Genomic DNA, 20,242 nt, shown 5'->3' on the forward strand with positions numbered 1-20,242 from the left:
CTGATGCTTACAGCTCAGGCAGCATTCCCACAGCTTTGGGGTTTCCTTCTGCAAAGCTGGGAGCAGAGCCCTTGATAAACCAGGGGAGCCCAAAATGTCAGGAAGCCTTGCGGTCCCTGGCTGCTAGGCAGTCTGCATGGCAGGGCTGTCCTAGAATTGTGCACCCTGAGAGTCCAGGCTTCCAGACAGCCCACCAGGCGAGCTGGCAGGAGACCAGCTTGGAGCCCTGCCTGTGTTTTGTTGGAAGTTCACTGAATCTGATATGTCTCCCTGAAGTATTTCAGTTCTGATGAATTGGCATTTTCCATTGCAAACCTGTTTTGTTGCTAAATTCCTCACCAGCTGTAGCCCTGGATGCCATGCAGCAGCAATTCTGGCACGCTGCACTTGCAGGTACTTCATCATAGGTGCTGTTGGGATGTGTTGAACCTTCGTCTAAAATTTTCGTGTTGAGAAGAGAAGAGAGCAGAGGGTCCCAGGGTTGGTGTTATTTCATCTGCTCCTGTAGTGCAGGTTTTATTTTATTTTATTTTTTCCTGTGCTGGTCTTATGTCCAAATCCACTTTGTTGAGGTTTTCTGTACCAAGTTGGCCCTAAGTCTTTAGGGAAGAGTGGTCTGCCAGTTCTTGAGGATGCCTTTACTGTGAAAAATTGTGCAGAACAATTGATGGGAGTTTCCAGCATGTGGAGCTGAGTGTGTGATGTGCATAAATCCAGAAGGAATTTTTTAAAGGCAGTAGAGCACACATTGTGCCAAGTTAAGAAATCAAGTAAAAGTTGGTTAAGCATCCCTCAAAGAAAGGGGAAAATTGGAAAACCCTAAAAAGTAACACAAAGAATGTTCCTTTTCTGCACATCCCCAGATGGGACAGATGCTGCATCCTTTGGCTTCAAATCTTGCCAATTACTTAGATTCTGATTCTTGTCCAAGTGAATGGGAAACTCATCCATTTGAGGGGAGAAGAGAGGGGGGAGTAGGCACCAACAAACCCTTCCAAACAATTTCTGTCTGCCAGGGAGACCATTTCAAACATTGCTCCATAGCATAATTCCATCTATCACAGCTCTTGTTGGTTTACTGAAACCAACTGAATTTTCTGCATGTGGACGAACAAAAAGGCACACGCTGCACTGTGCAAGCAGGCACTGTGCAAAATAGCATGTCTGTTAGATACCGTTCCAGGTTATCCAAAAATGGAGCAAGCTCCATTATGGACAGAAACCTGTGAGCTGTTCATCAAAGCTAGAAATCTTGTTAGTAAGCTCTTTTAAAAACAACATACCGTAAAGTTACAAAGTTAAACTTAAATCTGAGCACTTAGCAGAATATAGTGTAATTAAATGTTATCCAATTAGAGGAAGGTACATCCTCTTGTGGTAGTTTGGCTGTGACTCTCTTGAATCAAATCTAATAATCAAAGCAGGAACCTCTAGATTTAAAAGTATGCGTTTTTCTACCTAGAGATGAAAAGTCAGAATTTTGTTATTCATATCTGCATACCTGGAGTTCACAGAGCAACATGGAACAAGTAGATTTCATAAAAATCTCATAACATTATAAAGGACACACACTATTCAGGATAATTTCAGGGTTAACTCTTGTAATGAACGTGAGTGGTTTCAGTGAAAGTCAGTTAGTCCTGATTTGAGAAAAAAAAAGTTGTAAAAGGAAAATTAGGATAAAACCATTAACCTGTCTTTTATGACTGTGCTTAAAGTCAGCAGCTCTGATGGAGCTCGTTGGAGCAACAAGCTGAACATTACTTTAAAAGCTAGAGTTATTTTCTGAAGAGAACTGTCTGAGAACTTGGATCTTGACAAACTTTGAAAAAGTTTATATGGTTCTCAAGTATGGAATAATCTCAGTTTATAGGTTAATGGCAAGGTTTTTTTAAGTGCCAGCATGGCAGTATTAGTCTAATGTCTGCAAATCAAGCTGTGTTTTGTTTTGTTCAGTGTTGTCAGAAGCAGAGGCAGCTGGAATTTGAATTTGTCCAGCAATGATAATGTGTGAAGCAGCTTAAAAGGCAGTTTTGCTCCTTGCCACTGTGCTGGCCTTGTTAACAATTGTAGTCTTGCTCAATTTCTCAGTCAGCTGGGTGTCAAATGCCTTTGGAGGAGAACACAGTGGCCCTATCCATTCTTGGTTTATTAGACATTTTGAAGCTGTTTTAAGGCATAATTAGCTCAGGACATATTTGTACTGTCTTGCTTATCCACAATGATAAGAAAACATGATGAAATAGACTGTAGTGACCAGATGATGCAGAATTATTTGCAAAACCTTGCTAGGTAGATCTTTCCCCAAATGCTTGGTAACATCTAAATCTCACAAGGAACAGGACAGTACTTACCAATGGCAAAACACCCCTTCTATAGCCATAATTGCTATTGAGCCTCACCCTGCCTTTTTGTGGTGCTGGTAGGAATTGTCATAGGAGACAATGGGACATGTTGCTTAAGGAACAGTTCCAGCTTTGAACTGAGTCACTGGTATGTTAATTACTTACATGAACGTAGGGCAGGATTTGGATCATATAGTGTCAAGCACTGATTTACAAGAGAAAAGGGTGGTGCTAAGCCAGCCTACACATCCGATGTAGAAAGCTGGAGCAAAGCCTTGGTCCTGCACCATGGAGTGGTGCTGGTTGATATTCTTGGCCAGGCGGTTAGAAGCTGGTAAAAGCCTGGATTACGCTGTTCAAGAACAGATTCCCATGTTTATCCTTAACTAACCAGTGCTCACAGGTACTTTATGGGAATAAATTAATGTCAGCAAAATGATTTGTGGTCTTCAGATGGAAAGCTCTGCAAAAATGTGAAGTATTAGCAGTGATCAGACATTGGAAATAATTAACGGTTATTTCTGGATGGAAGTTAAGCAGCAGTGATTCTTAGTATTCTTCTTATCCAATATGATACCAAAATTGTCTTCTTTTATGAGACATATATTTACTCCTCAGAGGATGGCATTCATTTAATTTAAATTCAGCTAGGTTAAAACTAGAAGTTTAGTCTCCACCTGATGTCTGGGCCCTAGTGTCAAAGGAAACAGAAAGGCATCTCCAGAAGGTAGTTTATCCCTCTTGTGAAAAAACTAATGCACCCAAGAGCTGCCTGTTTCTCTCCATCAAAAAGAGAGCCCAGACAGATGACTTAAGCTAGACACCTAGCTTTTAGGTGGGTAAAGACAGATAAAATGGATTTCACCCACAGAAAACAATTTTGATTTTGATGCATGGAAAGTGCAAAATCTTATTGTTAAGAATGCAGTAAAATGGATTATACATCATTATACATCATAGCCACTAGATAAATGTTAGATGTCTACCGTCATTCTTCAGTGCTGATGGTTTGTGAAGACTACATTTTCAAAAGGTTGGTCATGGGCTACGGAGTATTTAATAACTTTTAGGTGAACCCTTTGAATCCAATTAAGAATCCTATTTAAAACAGATTTACCCATCTGACATCTCTTTACTGTTACCTCTTTATCTCTTTTTACCTACACAGAATAAGTTATTGGCTTCAGAACAGTTATATTCACCCAAATGAGTTACCAGTTTCAGCTCCACAGGCAGGAAAAGAAGGATATTTTCTAGGAAGTGGTCACTACTAGAGTGCTATGGGGCGCAGAAACTTTGGTATGTGACCTGTGACTTGTCCTGTGGCTGACAGCAGCTGAAATTTTGGCTGCACTGAAATCAGCTAGAAATTTGCCACATCAAATTCAATTCTGCAGAATTTCACAAGAGCCTTTGAGAAGCATAGAGTATTTCTGTCTCATCTCCAGGTTTTTCAGGATCGCCCTATCCAATAGCAAGGAGGAACAAAAATAAATAGAGAGAGACAAGTGTATGGTAACTGTCATTTGAGAAACATTATACTTGCCAGAAGGCACTTACTGGCAGGTATATAGAAATCTAACAACATTTTGGGAAGAAAACCAAAGACTGTTTAGGTTCCCATGAACACTCTTTCACAGACATAAGGCACAGTTTGTTATCCTCATTTTCTTCTTCTTCTTTTTTCTTTTTTTGGTCATCTCCCTCTCTTTCTTTATTAGGCTTGGAAATCTCATGGGATGGAGACAGTTTTGTGGAAGTCATGGCTGCACCACATCTGAAGGGCAAACTCTGTGGTCTCTGCGGCAATTACAATGGGCACAAGCGAGATGACCTGATTGGGGGGGATGGGAATTTTAAGTTCGACGTGGATGACTTTGCCGAGTCCTGGCGCGTGGAGTCAAATGAGTTCTGCAGTCACCCACAGAGGAAACCTGTGCCCGAGCTCTGCCATGGGACGGTGAGGGTGAAACTCCGGGCTCACCGGGAATGCCAGAAACTCAAAGCCTGGGAGTTTCAGAGCTGTCACTCGACGGTGGACTATACCACGTTTTATCGGTAAGTGTGGCTTGCTGAGGAGTGAGAAAGTTGTTGTGTGAGGAGAAAAACTGCACAGAGTTGGCCCACTTCCGGTAGCACTTGAGCGCATGCTCTGACCTGTTTTCTCTAGGAATTAACATACAGGCTTAGAGTTAGGTGCATTTTGAAGAGCTTTTCTGAGTCAGGCATCAGAAGAAGCCAGCCCTGGGTCAATGAAGACCAGAGCAGTTAAAAATGAGAAAGATGGGCAGGCTTATAAGTGCCTAGTGAAAAAGTACTTTTGGAGGCTGAGGAAAGAGGGGGAAGATAACAAAAGTCTCTAGAACATTTTGGGATGCTCTTTCTGATTTCAAAGTTGGCTGTAAAGCTCTGGCTGACTTTAATCGCTATTGCCTGTGGTTCAGAGAACTCTGTGTCTTCCCAGAAGCTTTTTGAAAATGACTTTATTAAAACATGTACTACTGTTGCCTCTTGGATGGTGTGGTTTGTGGGTTTGAGAGTTTGAAAGGACAGAGTTAATACAGTGTTCAGTTTTTGCCTGTCCTGCCCTGAGAGCAACGGAAGACAAGCTGATCTAGAAGCCTTGTTTGAGCTGAATTAGTGAAGACTTTTTTTGTCTTTAAAAAGTTTCCAGTCTAAACCACAGTTCTTTCATTGGCATGGGTTTATTTGCCCCTCACTCAGTCAATAAAATTGTCTTTTCTTTTGATTGCCTGACATAAAAGATGAAAGCAAGCTGAGTCACAGTTGCATGGTGGTGGATGGAGCTCCCTCCACTCTGCGCTTCCAGCTCTCCCCACTTGTGCACATCTGCTGAACTATTGGGCTTATTAGGAAAAGATTTTTAAAATGACTCTATTTCCCTTATGAATTGCCTTTCCTCTTCTTTTGTAATGAGACAGAAAGACTTTTATCTACCCCAATAGCTTATGGCTGGGTGCTAGGAAGTGCTGAAAAAAAGTCACACAACTTGGTTTGCAGTCTGTGTGCTTCTGCATGTAGTTTACCACAGTGTATCCCCATGCTAGGGGCCTGGCAAAGAGTGAAGGTGATGCTATGTGCAGGTTACCATAATGCTCATGGTTTCCAATGGCTGTGGGCACAGCAGAGACCACTAGAGTTGCTAACACACACACAAGGTCTGTTGCATGCATTTCAGCAACATTCCCATCTCACTTCCATTGTCCTTTGAAGGTAAGTGATGACAACGCAAATGGAAAACAGGCACAGAGAGATTTGTTTCATTTTGCAGTTGATTTTTTTCATCCCTTTTTTAAAGTAGTTCATGATTAATTTAGTGCAATACACTTCCTGACTCCACAGCAGAAAATGATTTATATTCTGGCTAGAGGAGCCAGAAAAAAAATCTCTGCATCCTTGCACACAAGAATTACCGTAGAGAATTTCTATTTCTTTAAAGTGATCCTGGCCTATTTGGCCTGGAAAGACAATGAAATCAAGCAAGTATTTAATTTGATTAGATCCATTTTGTACAAGTATATTTTACCCTAAAGAAACTTTACTTTGAAATGACTATCAACTTCTGTCAGAATTAGCTGATTGTTTGCTTTCCTGTAGATATTGCCAGCTGTTAGAACACTCAGCTGCAAATACGAGAATCAAAAAACAAATATAAACTAAAATTAAATAATGGCATTTAGTAGAATGCTAGTTCTTGTTAGAAACTGTCAAAGCTGTAGCAAACAGCTTATTCGATGGCCATGGCCATTTTTCGTACTAGGAAATTCCTGCAACCAGGTAATGATTGTATGATACAGTTTCAAGAAAGCTGTGGGAGCCTTTCTAACATAAATCTTTATACACACACACGTACTTATTAGATTGGCACTTTTCCTGGATGTTTTTCAAAGAAATCATTGTTGCTGATGTACTTCCACAGGAATTAAATTTTAAAAACTCATAATTACTATCAAAAGAGATTTAAATTAACATTTACAAATTTTCACTGAGGTCTTTTAGAAGAATGTACATAGTCAATGTTTTCTAATTTCCTGTTGGGTTTTGCTAACATTTTTCCAAGTCTGCTTTTCTGACTATGAATGTCGTAGCCTCTAGCAATAAGGAAAGTGTAAAAGACAGAATGTTAGGTGCCAGGTTCTTTCTTTTCCGTCTGTTCATCTGCTCTTTGAATTGAATAGCTTGTCAGTTTTTACTCTCCATCATTACACATGATGTAATGTTTCCGTTTGAAATACTGCATTCTCAAGAGTTAACCTTTCTTGGTCATTCTCACCTATATTATCAACATTGCCTCATTTTCATGATGCTGCTCTGTTAGCGACCTGCTGCTAATAAGAATTCTCAGAAATAGAAATAAACTCAGCAGGAACATTACAAATTAGGGTGTGTTTTCTCCAAATACCAAAAAAGGCAGAGGACAATGCATTGCAAACATTTTTCTGACATTGTGTTAGTGATGAGATTTCTGTGAAGATGTCTCAAATTCATGTTAAGACTCATTCTTTTTACAGCTGTAATTTCTCCTTTTGTTATCCATTCAAAAAACATATACAGCAAGATTGTCATGATTATTAGGAGTAAAGGGTATGGTTAATGTTTTAAAGAGTAAAGATCTAGTTGCATGGTCGTGGGGTCAAGAACAGATAATTCCTGAGTTTGACCTTGATAGATCTTTGGTACCTTATGAGAAATGGTTGTGCACGTTTCCCTTAATCCCTATTTGACTTTGTGATTTTGGTGACTTGCGTTTCTCTGCAAAGCACATTGAAGAATAAAACACAATATAAGCATAAAAGAAAGGATTTTGAAACAGTCCAGACTGCAAACTAACATTTTTAGCATCTAATTTTATACTACTCTTTTAATTCTTTGTTTTGTAAGTAGACACATTTTATGGGCTTTTAATTGCTGTTTGTTTTGTTTAGTTTTGGGTTGGTATTTTTGTTTGTTTTTAATGCACTGCTAGTTGTTCAGTATTCATGAGTAATACTCTAAAAATAACCCTCAGGGTTGAACTTTATGGAGGCAAGTTCATTTAAGTAGGGAAACAATTTCCAATTTCCAGGTGATTATAGTAAAATCTGAGGGGAGGCGCAATTAACCAGTGACAGTCGCCACTGTTGCCACTTGCCTATTTTGATAAATATGGGTGAGCATCCTGGATTACTGCTTGCCAAAAACAAACAAAAAAAGGGACTAAAGTTACTCATTATCTGGTTTTTAGAGGGGCAGACTTTGATAATGTGTGCAATAAAGCTTGCACTCTGACTCTTAAAGCTGCTCTTTAGTATAAGCTAATAATAAAAGGTGATAATAATAATCTCTGATAATAGGTCATCCCATTTGAATTTCTCATGCTGCTGTTAATGAAAAGCCCCTATCACTTCATCAGCAAATATTATGGTACTCTTTAAGCTCTTGGATGAGGATTTGGGGGTTTTAGAAAGAAGAGGTCTTTCTGCGCTCACTAAGCCACAGCTAATGTCACAGCATGGCTTTGCTGAGTGCTGGAGCAGGGGCGTGGAGGGGACTCCAGCGCTGGTGAGCCCGGGGCCAGCTCTCCTCGGGGGACATGCAGCCTGGGGGCAGGCAGCGCTGGGCAGGGGGATGGAGGGAGGAGAGCAATGCAGAGGCACAGTGATGCCGGTCAGCGTAGAGAGGCTGGGCTGCAGGAGGCAGCATAAAGAAAGGCAGAGGACTAATACACCTAGTAACGTCTGCCCTCATTAACATATATGCTTTCCACTATTTTTTTTTTAATAGTTTGGTATCACCAATAGGTTTGGAATGTGACAATAATGTGGTATCAGTATATGACCCATCTCTCATATATATACACATAGTAGCTGAGTTCATGAATGACTAATTACACATTGTTCAAGAATCCCACTACTACAGTAACTTTGGAAAAACCTTACGTGTCTTGCTCTTGCCATGCAGTGAATATCACATTTTGAGATTGCAAAATTTGTACTCCTGACTTGACAAAAGTCTTGTTACTATTATTACTGTTACTATTATTATTATATTTTTATTACTCTTACTATTATATTATATTTTTAACAGACAACAGCATACCAAATAATTATCTACTCTTTTCTCTTATGTAATTGTTGTAAGAGATTTGTTTTCCTCTTGAATACCTACATTTAGTCATATTCAATGTCTTATGAAAAGCAGTAATTAACATAGTAATAGCCTTATTTCTTTGAATCACTTAATCAAATGCATTCAGGAATTGCAAATTTATCTCGTTGCAATTCTTGTCTTGCTTCTAGTGACTGTGCTGATATTACTTCATCTTAACTTTGCTAATCAGTTTTCATTTCAATTAACTGATTAACTTTAATGCAGTTAACTTTTCAATCTTGCTGTTTTTCTAAAAATTTCCATTTAACTAGAGAAAATATTATTGTTTAGAGTTGGAACATAAATTGCGCTGGCGTGCAGTCTATCATCTTCCTCTTACTGAGTCTGACAGATAGGCCACTGCATGGCTGCAGAGAGCATGTGAGCTGTAGCATTGCTAAGTTAATTAAGAGCTCTATTTCAATAGAGGGGGACAGAGGTTTTGTGGCTTTGAAGCAGAAGGTTTTAAGGCTTTTTCCCCTGTTAACAATGATGTCCTGCAGCTGTAAAATTCATGTGGTTATTCCCCTATGTTCACTCAGCAGGATGGTGCTGAAGAATGACTTCAGAAAGGGCCATTTTGAGTGTCAGAGGAGTGGGTAAAATTAGGATCTCTGTAGCCTTGTGTTTTCTGATGAGTAAATGAGTTGTGCCAGGTAGTTAGTAAGCCGCCTGCCTCTAGAAGTAGAGGTGCCACAGGTGTATATTGCAAAATGCCCCACGAGAGGTTTCTGCCCCAGCCTCTGCTTCGGTCTCTGTAGCCTCCCAGGGCAGAGCTGCTGCCTCCCCCGTCAGGATGGCTGAGCTGGCAGGTGCTGGCTGAAGGGAAGGATGGCCTGGAGCCGTGGCTGGGCCCCACACACACCGAACATGGAGCAGGGGCTGTTGCTCTCACTCTCTTGTGCTTCCTGCTCCTGTCAGACTGCCCTGCTAAAGCTGGCCGTTAGTCTGGGTACTAATAGCAGTGTAACCACAGCAGAGAGGAACTCAGGATGAAGCAATTTACTCAGCTTCTTGGGCAAATTTTCACTGAGCAGCTGTACAGCCTAGGGAGCTTCTGGTTTGGAAGGAATTTTAAAATATTTGAAATTATAACGGTATTTCTTTAAGCAAATCTTCACCAGGATTTGTGTTTCCCATGAACTAGATGCTCCACTTTTCAGTCCACTCTGTTCAGCATCTTTGAGTCTTTCATCCATATGAGTTACCCACTGGAGCTTTAGCTGCTTGCATTATTAAGTACTTGATAATTCAGGCTTTCTGTACAAAATAATCTGCTTTATGTCATTCTAATTCTACAAAGTGATCCTTTGCAGAGCTACACAGGAGAAATGTGCAAAGGACTAAGCCTGAATGTGTAGCAGTGGGAGAGCTGATGTTCCCAAACCTTACATGAATACTTGTGCTTGGGAATACTTTCTCCACGCATATCTGGACTGGCTACCTGCTGCCGTTAGTTTGTGCCCATATATGAACTGGTATTACTCCCCAACCCACTTATGAATGTCAGCCATTAAGTCATGCCTGTGCATCCTGCGTAGTTCCACAATGAACCTACTTGTATACAGGTAAGAGGCACCGTGACTTACAGTACTGATGGTTGACTAATAATGAGTGGAAGAAAACTCAGACTTTGTAATGTCTGATGCACTTTGGGAGTTCTGGCAGCGAGACCTACTTATATGCTGATGGTAAGGGGTACTACAAAAATACCGCAGTACATGTATATAAATCCATAGATCACCACTGTTCTAAGCCTCCTCCTTGAGCTACTTTTCATCTGACATAGCCAAGAATGAGTGCAAGCTGCCAGAAAAATATTGTTTAGATTTAAGGATTAGAAGTTTGGATTTGGACAAATAGGTTGAGTGGTCAGGGAAGATAGATAAATCTGAACCCAAGCTGAGCTCAATTAACTGCAGATCATGATTCCTCTTCATCTTTCCCCCTCATCCCTGCCCCTGGTGGGGTATTTTTCACTTAACCAAGCCCCATCCACTTGCATCTGTTTAGAAAAGTACCTGAGGAATTTGGGGCTAGAAAACATTCTTCTCTTTGTATCAGTGGTTATTACAGCTGTAAAACATTGAAGAAGTGCCAGAGGATTCACAGATGTCTCCTTTCCTGTTGAGGTATTGGGAGTGGAGGGGGTATGGGGGTGGAGAGGGCTCCAAAATCTGACAAGACCGTGGTGTTGGACAGACACTGTTCACCTGGGACTGGCCATGGCTTGCTTCCAGTAGAGAAACGCATGCTTCCCCGATGACCCACTTTGTGCTTCCCTACATGGAAAGTTAATGATTTCTTTTTTTTAAACGAACAATTTTTATAGGAAAACCAGATGAAGCAATATACTATTCTGTGATTAAAATGCAGAGAAGTTTCCTTTGCTTCAAAGGATGGCATGTCTGGAATGTGTTTGCTTTGCTTACCTAATTACATGATCACAGCCCTACCTGACACCATGCTCTTACATTAAATGAGATGTTATTTTCTACTGGTTGCAAGTGTAATCTGAGGCTTCTTTTCTCTCTTTTCTGGAAAAGTAATCCATTTGTGATTATTATGCATGCAGCTATATGGGTGCTTATTACAAAAACCTGCTTCTGCCTAGTAACTTCATTTGGTTTTGGTTTATTACCTGACTCAATGAAACTCAAGTCAGGTGTTTCATAACAAAATACAGCCTTCTTCCTTGCCCATCTGACAGATGTGAGACTCTATATGTGAAAATGGAAAGTCAATTTGACTAAGACAAAATTGATCCTGGCAGGTGGTAGGAGGGATTGGGAAGGGAGGAGAGGGGGAGACATCTAACAGAACAAGCAGGATACTGTGAATGCACTTCCTATGTATCAATACGGACTGTGTACTCAGAACTTATTGTTCCTGGTTTACCTTTAACAGAGGTTTTGGTTATTTTGTCTACAGGGCCTTGGAGTCCTGGGTTAAAATCCTGGTTCATCAAAGTCAATGGCAATACTGCTATCTTTAGGGGACAGGTTTTCATCATCGTGACTGTTCCTGTCCTGCACAGGATTATTATGCTAATCTCTGCATTAGTAATCCTGGGCTAGCCTTCCTACACTTTGCTGTACCACAGACGACTTAAGATTCAGCTGGTTCAGAGACAGAGGGTCCATTCTTTAGTAGAAGCCAAAGTGACCTGTGTTCAGATCTGGCTTCCCAGATCCTGTCTGGCTGCCACTTTCTTGCTGGATGAAATCTAAGGGATGGCTTTACAAAGCAGAAAACCTAATTTATCTGGCCCCAGGCAATTGCGTGATTCCTTTTGTGTCTCGCTAATTTGAGGTCATTCATGGTTCTTTCTTCTTGGCCACAAGATGTTCATAGAGAAAGGCTGCAACTTTTAGGCCTGCCATCCCTCACATTTTTCAAAGCTTATCTGATAGGCTTTTAAACATACCCCAGGCATAACTTTTCTAATACAGTTTCTCACTTCAAGTATTTTCATTAAAGCTGCGATCTAAAAATGCCACTATGTGACAGTAAGCATGAGTCAGTTCTAGGAACACCATTTAGCAAGATACAAGCACATCCCTGTCACGTACACTATACATATTTTTGGGAAGGGCCCTTTCTATATATCGCACTCTGGAAAACATCCCTGATGTCTCGGTAATATAATACAATGCATGATTTTTAGGAAGAAGAGAAGAGCAGGTGTGGGGAGGAACTGGTAGAAAAGCATAGTGATATCCTCCCTTGTGAAAATGTTTTAAAAGACTCCACCTGCCATTTCATGCATCCTTATCCATTCCCAAAGCAAAAATATTTGCTACTCTGAAGTATTCTTTTTAGCTGCAAAAATAAATCCCAATTTTTGGAGGGATGCTATTCAGAAAAGTTATCATCAGAGGAAATCACCCTATATCTCTCTCATATACCACAGAATTTTAACTACGGCAGCTACAAAATCCAAGACCTCTCTTCGATTTCGTTTTAATTAATCTCTGAGACAAGTTCACAGCAGGGCTTTGTTTGCTTGTTTGTTTTAATTTAATTTTAGCTTTTTAAGTTTTAAGCTTATTGCAGTATTGATTTTAAAATCCAGACATGCTGAGCTGATGGTAATATGTCTGTTTCAGGGAATAGATAATGCAAGAGTGCAACCCCTCAGATCTCGTAGCCTGCCTTGGGCAGAGGCTAACAAGTGTTACTAGGAAGAGGAAACCCACCCATACTGTGGCTGGCCAACTATGCCATGTCATATATGGTGGAGAAATCCCTTTCAGGCCCCTGAGATGACATCTCAAAGCATGAAATTTTAATTACCTTTCCTTTAACATGCATAACTGCAATGCTACTGTATTTCAGCTCCTATTTTAAGACACCTGCAGTATATCCTGGCTAATTAGACACACAGCAAAGATGAATGAGGGTGTTTATAAGCAAGCAAATGAGATGAATTTGTGAGAAACATTTTAAAAATAAGCTTAACCTAATCCTCCTGTTATTCTTATGAGTTCATTTATGCTTCTGGCAGGCCAACCAGACAAAGCAGGACGTGAGCTGTGACCAGCACAAAAGACTTTTCTGTAGAAAGTTTGCCTTAGGAAGGTCTTGACAGCTCAGAGCAACTTAGCCTGCTTGCCTTTGCTGTTGGTCTGAGAACTGACTGGCTGCGTGTGAGGGGTCTGCTCTGGAGACTTTATATGTGTTAGAGTTAGCTGAAAGCTTTCTTGTGGTTGTTTTCAATATCCGAAGGTTTTTGCATCAGTTTTGCTGTTGTTTCCTAAATTTACAGGATAGCCATAAAGTCTGGGATGTTCCCAGTCTCTGAGACTATTGGGGATCCTTGCGTTATGTCAGCTTTTTAGTAGCAATCTGTGGTATAAAGATTATTTCAGGGAGCTATGGAGAGGAGACTATGCCCCTCTCCTGTCCATCTCTGTAAGTGCTCGTTTTATGGATAGAGGTGTGTGGTTCCTATATTCCGTACTTGCTTGCTCAAGTGTAGCAACTGAATTGTATTTCCCTTAATAACTTAAGCTTAATTTTTCCTTCAGTCTTGGCAGCAGACGAGGAAACCGGCACCTCACGTAAGCAGTGATTTGTGCAGTCTCACAAAAATGCATTGCAGAAGCCCTTTCAGGAGGCAGCTGCCACTGCCGTTCCACCTGCAAACCATTTGCTCCCCTGACAGCAGAGCAGTGGGAGTGTGCACAGAAGGGGTTCCAGGCACCAGTAGTGTGCTGCAAGGTGGATGCAGCCCTGTTTCACTGAGGGCACCTGGCTCTAACTGAGCCATATGTGTCAGGGCCAGTGCTACTGAGGGCTCCTGACCCCCATGGCACGTTGTAACAGCCGAGAGTTATTGTACTCTAGTGTGTCACAGCACCAGAATAAAGGGCAGACCTGTAGGAAGTAAGGCAAAAATTTGTGGAGGTGCTTGTAGTTATACAGGAACATGTGTTTGTCCATCACAATATCTAATCTTACCCAAGATACACGGCACATACTCTGTGCATGGGTGTGTGTGTGTTAGGTTCACTCACCCTTTAAACTATTGAGATGCCACTTAGAAATGCATGTTCATAGCTCTGCTCTCATAAATAACTCTCAGATGAAGTCGTCAGAACAGGCATAGACTTATGTTAACACGGTGAGAAGGTTCAAGACTGGAGCTCACTGGTGCCATCCTAGAGCAGAGAGAGAACTAAAATGCCACTGGACCCAAAGTAATCCTGTAAGTCCAATCCTTTTCTCACCCAAAGGGAGGGCTCTGGCTATGTGAGAGCAGGTGCTGTGATTTCGCATCTTCATCATGATATACAGAGGATAAGAGCATTTAAGTCTCTCCCTGCCTCCCCCACTTAAGCCAGTTGAAATTAAAATTGGTAGGGAATGTGCTGGGAATACTGAAGGGAGTTGGAGCCATATGTTTTCTTGCATTCCTGGGTACTCCTACAACTAACATTCTGTTTATATAAAATTCCTGAAACATAAAAGCTAAAATAAATCCAGCATGTGAAAATTAATAACAAGTCATTTCTCTTAAGATCAGTCCAGAGGAAGCTGTCGTAAGTGTTAAGGTATTCAGACAGCTGATTTTTGTACATCAGCTCTCAAGTGAGGTATGCAGTTTACAGAGAGAGTGAGTGCTGAAGTTTATGTACTCTGTGAGTATATGAAGTAAGAGGCTGTTGAGGATGGTGGATACCATGGCAGCAAGGAAAAAGTTTACAAAGTTCATTTCCTAAGTGCTCCTTCTTAGCACTTTACATTTTCAAATTGCAGTGTAAACATTTAATTCTCACTACACCTTGGTTTAAAGTTGTCGAAATGAAGAAAGAGTCCTTTGCTGTGCAGGAAGCCAGGAGTAGATTTGAGATTAAAATCTGAAAGTGCCTGGTTCCTGGCCTCAAGCTCAAGTCTTTCTGATGAGATTTAAGAGCTTTCACATGCACAAGAAGTGTATTGTCTTATTCTTGTCAAAGCCCAAATTCAGAAGAAAGCATTGCTATTCTTTTTAGAAAGAACTAAATCTTATGTGCTCCTATAAAGCCCAGTTAAATGGCAATGTGATAATGCTCCAGGCAGTAATGAGTCCTTGGCGAGTAAAGAATTAACAAGAAATCAAAACTTAGTAATGGATTGCAGCATGGACTATAAAAGACTTGCTTCTGCAGCAGGAGATGCCCATATGCAAGAAAAACTCCATACTCTGATGTCAGAGATCAAGGATTGGGCTGAGGTTTGAAAATACATTTTGTCAATCTGCTCATTTGTCTATCTACTTTGTTCTTATCTGTTGTACAGATTTTCCAGCCCATCATTACATACTTTCTGGAGGCGTATTTTTCTTCATGGCAAGGTGATGACATAGATCATGTCCTCAAAGGGTAACAGAAGTATTCAATGATTTCAAGAGTAGCTGTGGGTACAGAAAACCTTTTGAAAACAGGCTTGTGGACTACGTGGTATGAGGAATTCATTTCATGGCCTTGTTTCTAAAGGCAAGGATGTCTTGCTGACAATACGCAGAAGCATCACCAAAGTATCAGTTGAAGGGATTGAAGGTGATACTGTAATCAGAGAAAACTACACAGATCCCACAAAAAAATGGGTATTTTGTCTGCCATTGTTGAGTTGTAAACCTGCCATCAGATTCTATATGTTAATTAGGTTGCGTTTTGTCAACATAATGCAATTCCTATCATTTGTGTGGTGATTCCTCAGTTTAAAGAAGCCCTGAATATTCACTGCAACCATTACCAAGGAATCTCTGATTTCAGGAAAAAAACATGAGCACAAAATTGAAATACAATGCAGAGACATTTCAACTCATTAGTAGGGGACATTTGGTTCATCTTCCAGGTCTTCTTTTACCACCTTTACTGATCTCTGTTAGATAGTTTGTCTCTCTAGGTAGTTCAGTCTCTAGACAGTTGTTTCAAAACTGGTGTCCATCTATCCCCTGCACATGAGGAATGCACAGTTAGCAGCCACCTGTGAAATGCTTACTGTTCATGAGCTGGCTGGATTACACAAAACATGGTGGCACAGAGGCAAGGAGAGTATTAAATTCTCCAGCAAGGTATGTTTCATGAGACCATGCTTTCTTAAAGGATCTCAAACTGTTGTCTTACTTGACACAATCTGTTCCATAGTCATAACCTGTGGTACAGGGTAAACAGACAATATCTCTGGCCAGGATTCACATCTGGTTTTTGAGGTGAAGGATTCAAACTACATGGTTCTCTTATCAGATGCTTACAAATTGTGCAGTTTTTAGTAGTCTTGAATTTCCTTCACCTGCCTTTTTTATTTCTCTTTGTCTCTCAATGCTATTCATATACTTTTTTCCAAATGATGAAGTAGTTAGCCAGGAATACTTTCTAGTTATAGAATACTACAGGTTTTTTTGTGAATGTTCCCCATGTATGGAAGTTATAGTTTTATATGGGCAGGGGGAATTTAACTATGACACCATAAGCGACATAAAAAGATTCTATTTATTATCGTCACTGTCCTCACTATCCTTGGAGCAGATGCAGACCCTGGTTCAAAGTCATAGCCAAGGTTAGAGATCCTGTGTGCATACTAATAGAAGTGTTGGTGGAATGTGCTTTAGTTCCACAACCGTGATGGGCCTCATAGACAGTGGTCTATGCAGAATGTCTAAAAGCTTTTCCATATGACTAGGAAGTCAGGAGACTGACATATTTCCTTAGTGTTTGTAATTAAAATGGAGAAGATATTAAACAGTTACTGGTTTCTATGTTGTGGTCAATGTTATGATTTATGGACTTGAGAGCCAATACTGACTGAGGGGAAACTAAGCTTAATTTTTCCCCTAAGACCTACTAAATCTGGATGTTGACTGAAAGCAGAAGTTTGCATGCTATAGACATGCAAACTTTTTACACAGATAGTAACTTGTTTCTCTGAATTTTGGAATGACTCCAGAGTTTTTTATACTGTTTGCTGTAATGCTTTACAGAAAACAGCATTACAGGGTTGCTTTAAAGAACCTTTTAAATGTGGATGTGCCCCTTTAAAATAGAATTGATGGGGTTGTTTAGAGTGCATGAAAAATTCCGGATTGCTAGCCCAACGGACGGACCGTTTTCTGTTGAGTGGGTGCGATATGAGCAGCAGTAGTGGGAGTCGATATGAGCAGCAGTAGTGGGAGTTTCTTATGGTGTACGATCAGCATGCTTCAATCTCAGCCTGTGGCAGGATAGCTTGCTGAAATCTGAGGTTGGTATGATCCTTGTATCCATCCAGTCTTTGACTGTGTATCAGAATTACTGCAAACAGTCCGATGACTTTTGTGACACAGAATCCTCCTTGCTGGGAAGCAAGAAAATAAGACTGAACTCATTCCAGATCACAACTGCTTTTGCCTTTGTGATGGAAGTTTTGTTGTTTAAAAACATCAGGTGCCTGAATACAAGAGAGTTCAAGCCAGGAAAGTCAGAGATCAGAGCCTGATCTCATAAACCTACATATACGACACATGTATTGTTGTCTGCTTCTGACTATTGCTTGAATTATGTACCTTGCTGAGGATCTGAACATAGCTATTTTTTAACAGTCTCTATGAAATTAATCTCTCGCAGATGTTGGCTTGAGGCTGGCAGCATCCTTCATTTCAAGCTTAAGGTACTAATAAAATTCTTAAACCCACTTTCCATTTGCATGTGAGGACACCCTCCAGTTTGACATGAACCAACTCTTTGATTCATCTTTTGTTGAGTGGTGAGAGTGGGGCTAGTTTTGCTCTCAGGGCTCTAGACAGAATTGTATTTCATGAAGTAGCCCAATAACCCGTTTAATAGGTAAACCAAAAGAAATAATTCACCCAGGCGTTTTTGACATCTCCCTTCCTTGGCAGCTTGGGGCCTGTCAAATTACATGTTCAGACAGAATTCAGGCTTCTTGGTGGCTCGGCAAAAGGACTGTGTTGTGAGCTGAGTGTGGAACAACCAAGAGAGGATTATTCTGCTTATGTGTGATAGGATGAGAAACAATTTTTGTAATATTGAGTGACAACTGCAAGAAAAGCAGCTTTAGCTGAAGAGTGATGGTATTACTGAAAGCTGGTGAAGGGATACACGGTTTAGTTTCCAAGGCTTTTATTGGTTTTGTCCTCTGCTGTTTTAGCATCCACTGCCTGTTTTGAATGGGAATGTTCTGCAAGAGCAGTGATGCCTTACCTGTCCTTTTGCCTCAGGAATACACATTGTGCCCTGGTAGCTAGGGTGTCCAGAATATAGTAATAACTTCTTACAAAGTCTACCAGAAGCCAGTTGCCTCAACTTCAAAAATTTTTATTGGTCCCTGAGATGTCTTGTAGGTATGAATGCTGTCCTTTCTGCTCCAGATCATGCAGAGTGTGCAGTAATTCAAATGAAATGGTAAGAGAATGTGTTTTTTTCACTCTGACCCTTTGTTTTCCTCTTTTGCAGTACAGGTGTGACAGTGATGGAGGAGCACATTTACAGGTCTGTGGGGCTTCTGGAAAAAAACGATCCCTCCCAGGGGCGTTCACAAAGTGAATCATTAGCCTGACTGTAACAATAAATACCACCACAGAGAACATAGAAGGATTTATCCAGAGGTCACATTAACCCAGAAGGTTTCTCTGCTGAAAGAAACTTGCAGCTGTGTTAAGATTAAAGAGTGTCAGAGAACCATAGTGTGTGTGATTTTTTCACTCTGAATAAAATATGAGCTGTTTGTCTAACAGCCCCAGCCCCAGGGATGCTAGTGTCAGACTGCCTTGGGGCTGTCATATATATTTCCAGTGGGTTTTTAGCATTCAGGAATAATCTTCTCTTTGATGCATTTATCTGACACATCCTAAGCTCCTGTAATACCTAGGAGGAGATCTTCCTCTCCTTATTGTGAGAACTTTGATAGCCACTCTTAGAAAAAGGAAGCCTGTTGAGAACTGCTCAGACAGATGACTGAGGTCAAAGTCATATCCCAAAAGTGGGAGTAGCCCAAATGAATCATTCACTTTCTCACTTGAATGTGCTTGACACAGTGGGCCAGAATGAGATATGATAAGCATTTTATTTGCAGCAGCAGGCAGCTGCATGGGTGAATAATCGAAGCTTGGCCTCAGTGAAAACCCATGTGTGAATTTTTGTGTATGCCTGTAAGGGCACAATCATGTAGGTCAGTGTCGGGATAGAAATATTTCTACGGCTAATCTGTTAACCTGCTTCTCCTTTCACTAATAGTGTTTCAAAAACAGGAATAGTTCTTGGAGTGTCATGGCTTTTAATATTCATTTTAACTGAGATGCAAGAGCTATGTCTATAGTGGCGTTGGGCATGCTGTAGCCTGTGCTTACATGGCATTTCCTGGTCTCTGTGTAGCAGACAGCACAGGTTTTCTCCTTCCCTACCATTAGCAGGCCTGGATCTATGAGCTCAGGCAAGAGGCCTCATGCTTTCAGGACCATAGGCTAGTGCTCTCAGCTGTGACAGCCCGCAGTAGGGGCCATGTAAAAATAATGTGGTGGTAGAAGGGGACCTGCAGTGTTGCTGAACAGAATGCTCCTTGAGAAATGATTGTGGCTATCTTTACATCTGTAGACAGTAAACAGATGAATCTCTGACATTTGCATTGTAGGAAACACTAGGGAAAAGCCATGAGAAAGTTTAAAATAATTTTAACTGCCCTTTGTCACTTCCTACCTGTAAGTCATTTAATTCTGTTATCAGAGGAGTCCGCACTGGAGATGCACATGTGGCAGAGGAGAGGGAGAGAAGTTCGGCAGGTGTCACCTTCTCGATTTCCATTGTGAGTTGATTTATCTCAGAACACTCAGTGTTATGTTTTTGCTCTGTACTTCAGAGAGGTTTCAAGTGATCGCCTAGCGAGAAATGTAGTCCCTGGTGGGGTCCACAACAGATTATAGGCAGATGTTTTGAAGGCCCAGCAAGAACTCTTTAGCAGCCAGTTAGGAGGTTGTGTACTCACCCTCAGTGGGAATAGAAGTGACTTTCAAACTGACATCTTGCTCAGCAGCGTAGCTGTGCTGTATTTTTGGATTAGATCCGAACCTGCTTTCTATCCTTACGATTCCACACAGCTCTTCATACATGGGTTTGATATGGATAGTCACATAAATGATTGCAGGTTGTTATAAGAGGTGGGTTTTCATGTGGGATACTAGCCTTCAAATATGGAAAGCTGCCATTAAACACAGCATGAGCAGAGAAGAAAACACCTGGGGCTGAACTAGTGTCATGTTTCTATTTTAC

General features: G+C 40.8%; 1 protein-coding gene across 7 annotated transcripts in view; it reads left to right on the plus strand.

Moving 5' to 3' along the window:
- BMPER (BMP binding endothelial regulator) overlaps positions 1-20,242 on the plus strand; it is a 166,202-nt gene that overhangs the window by 114,594 nt on the left and 31,366 nt on the right. For 5 of the 7 annotated variants that reach the window (XM_026100779.2, XM_026100780.2, XM_026100777.2 and 2 more), the window contains one exon: positions 4,067-4,403. In XM_026100779.2, the coding sequence (XP_025956564.1) occupies positions 4,067-4,403 (337 nt within the window). Of the gene's footprint in view, positions 1-4,066; positions 4,404-18,433; positions 18,655-20,242 lie in introns of those variants that run through there. The other 2 variants (XM_026100782.2, XM_026100783.2) reach the window with 2 other exon arrangements.

Source organism: Dromaius novaehollandiae, chromosome 2 (genome assembly GCF_036370855.1).
Source record: "Dromaius novaehollandiae isolate bDroNov1 chromosome 2, bDroNov1.hap1, whole genome shotgun sequence".
Taxonomy (NCBI): Eukaryota; Metazoa; Chordata; class Aves; order Casuariiformes; family Dromaiidae; genus Dromaius; species Dromaius novaehollandiae.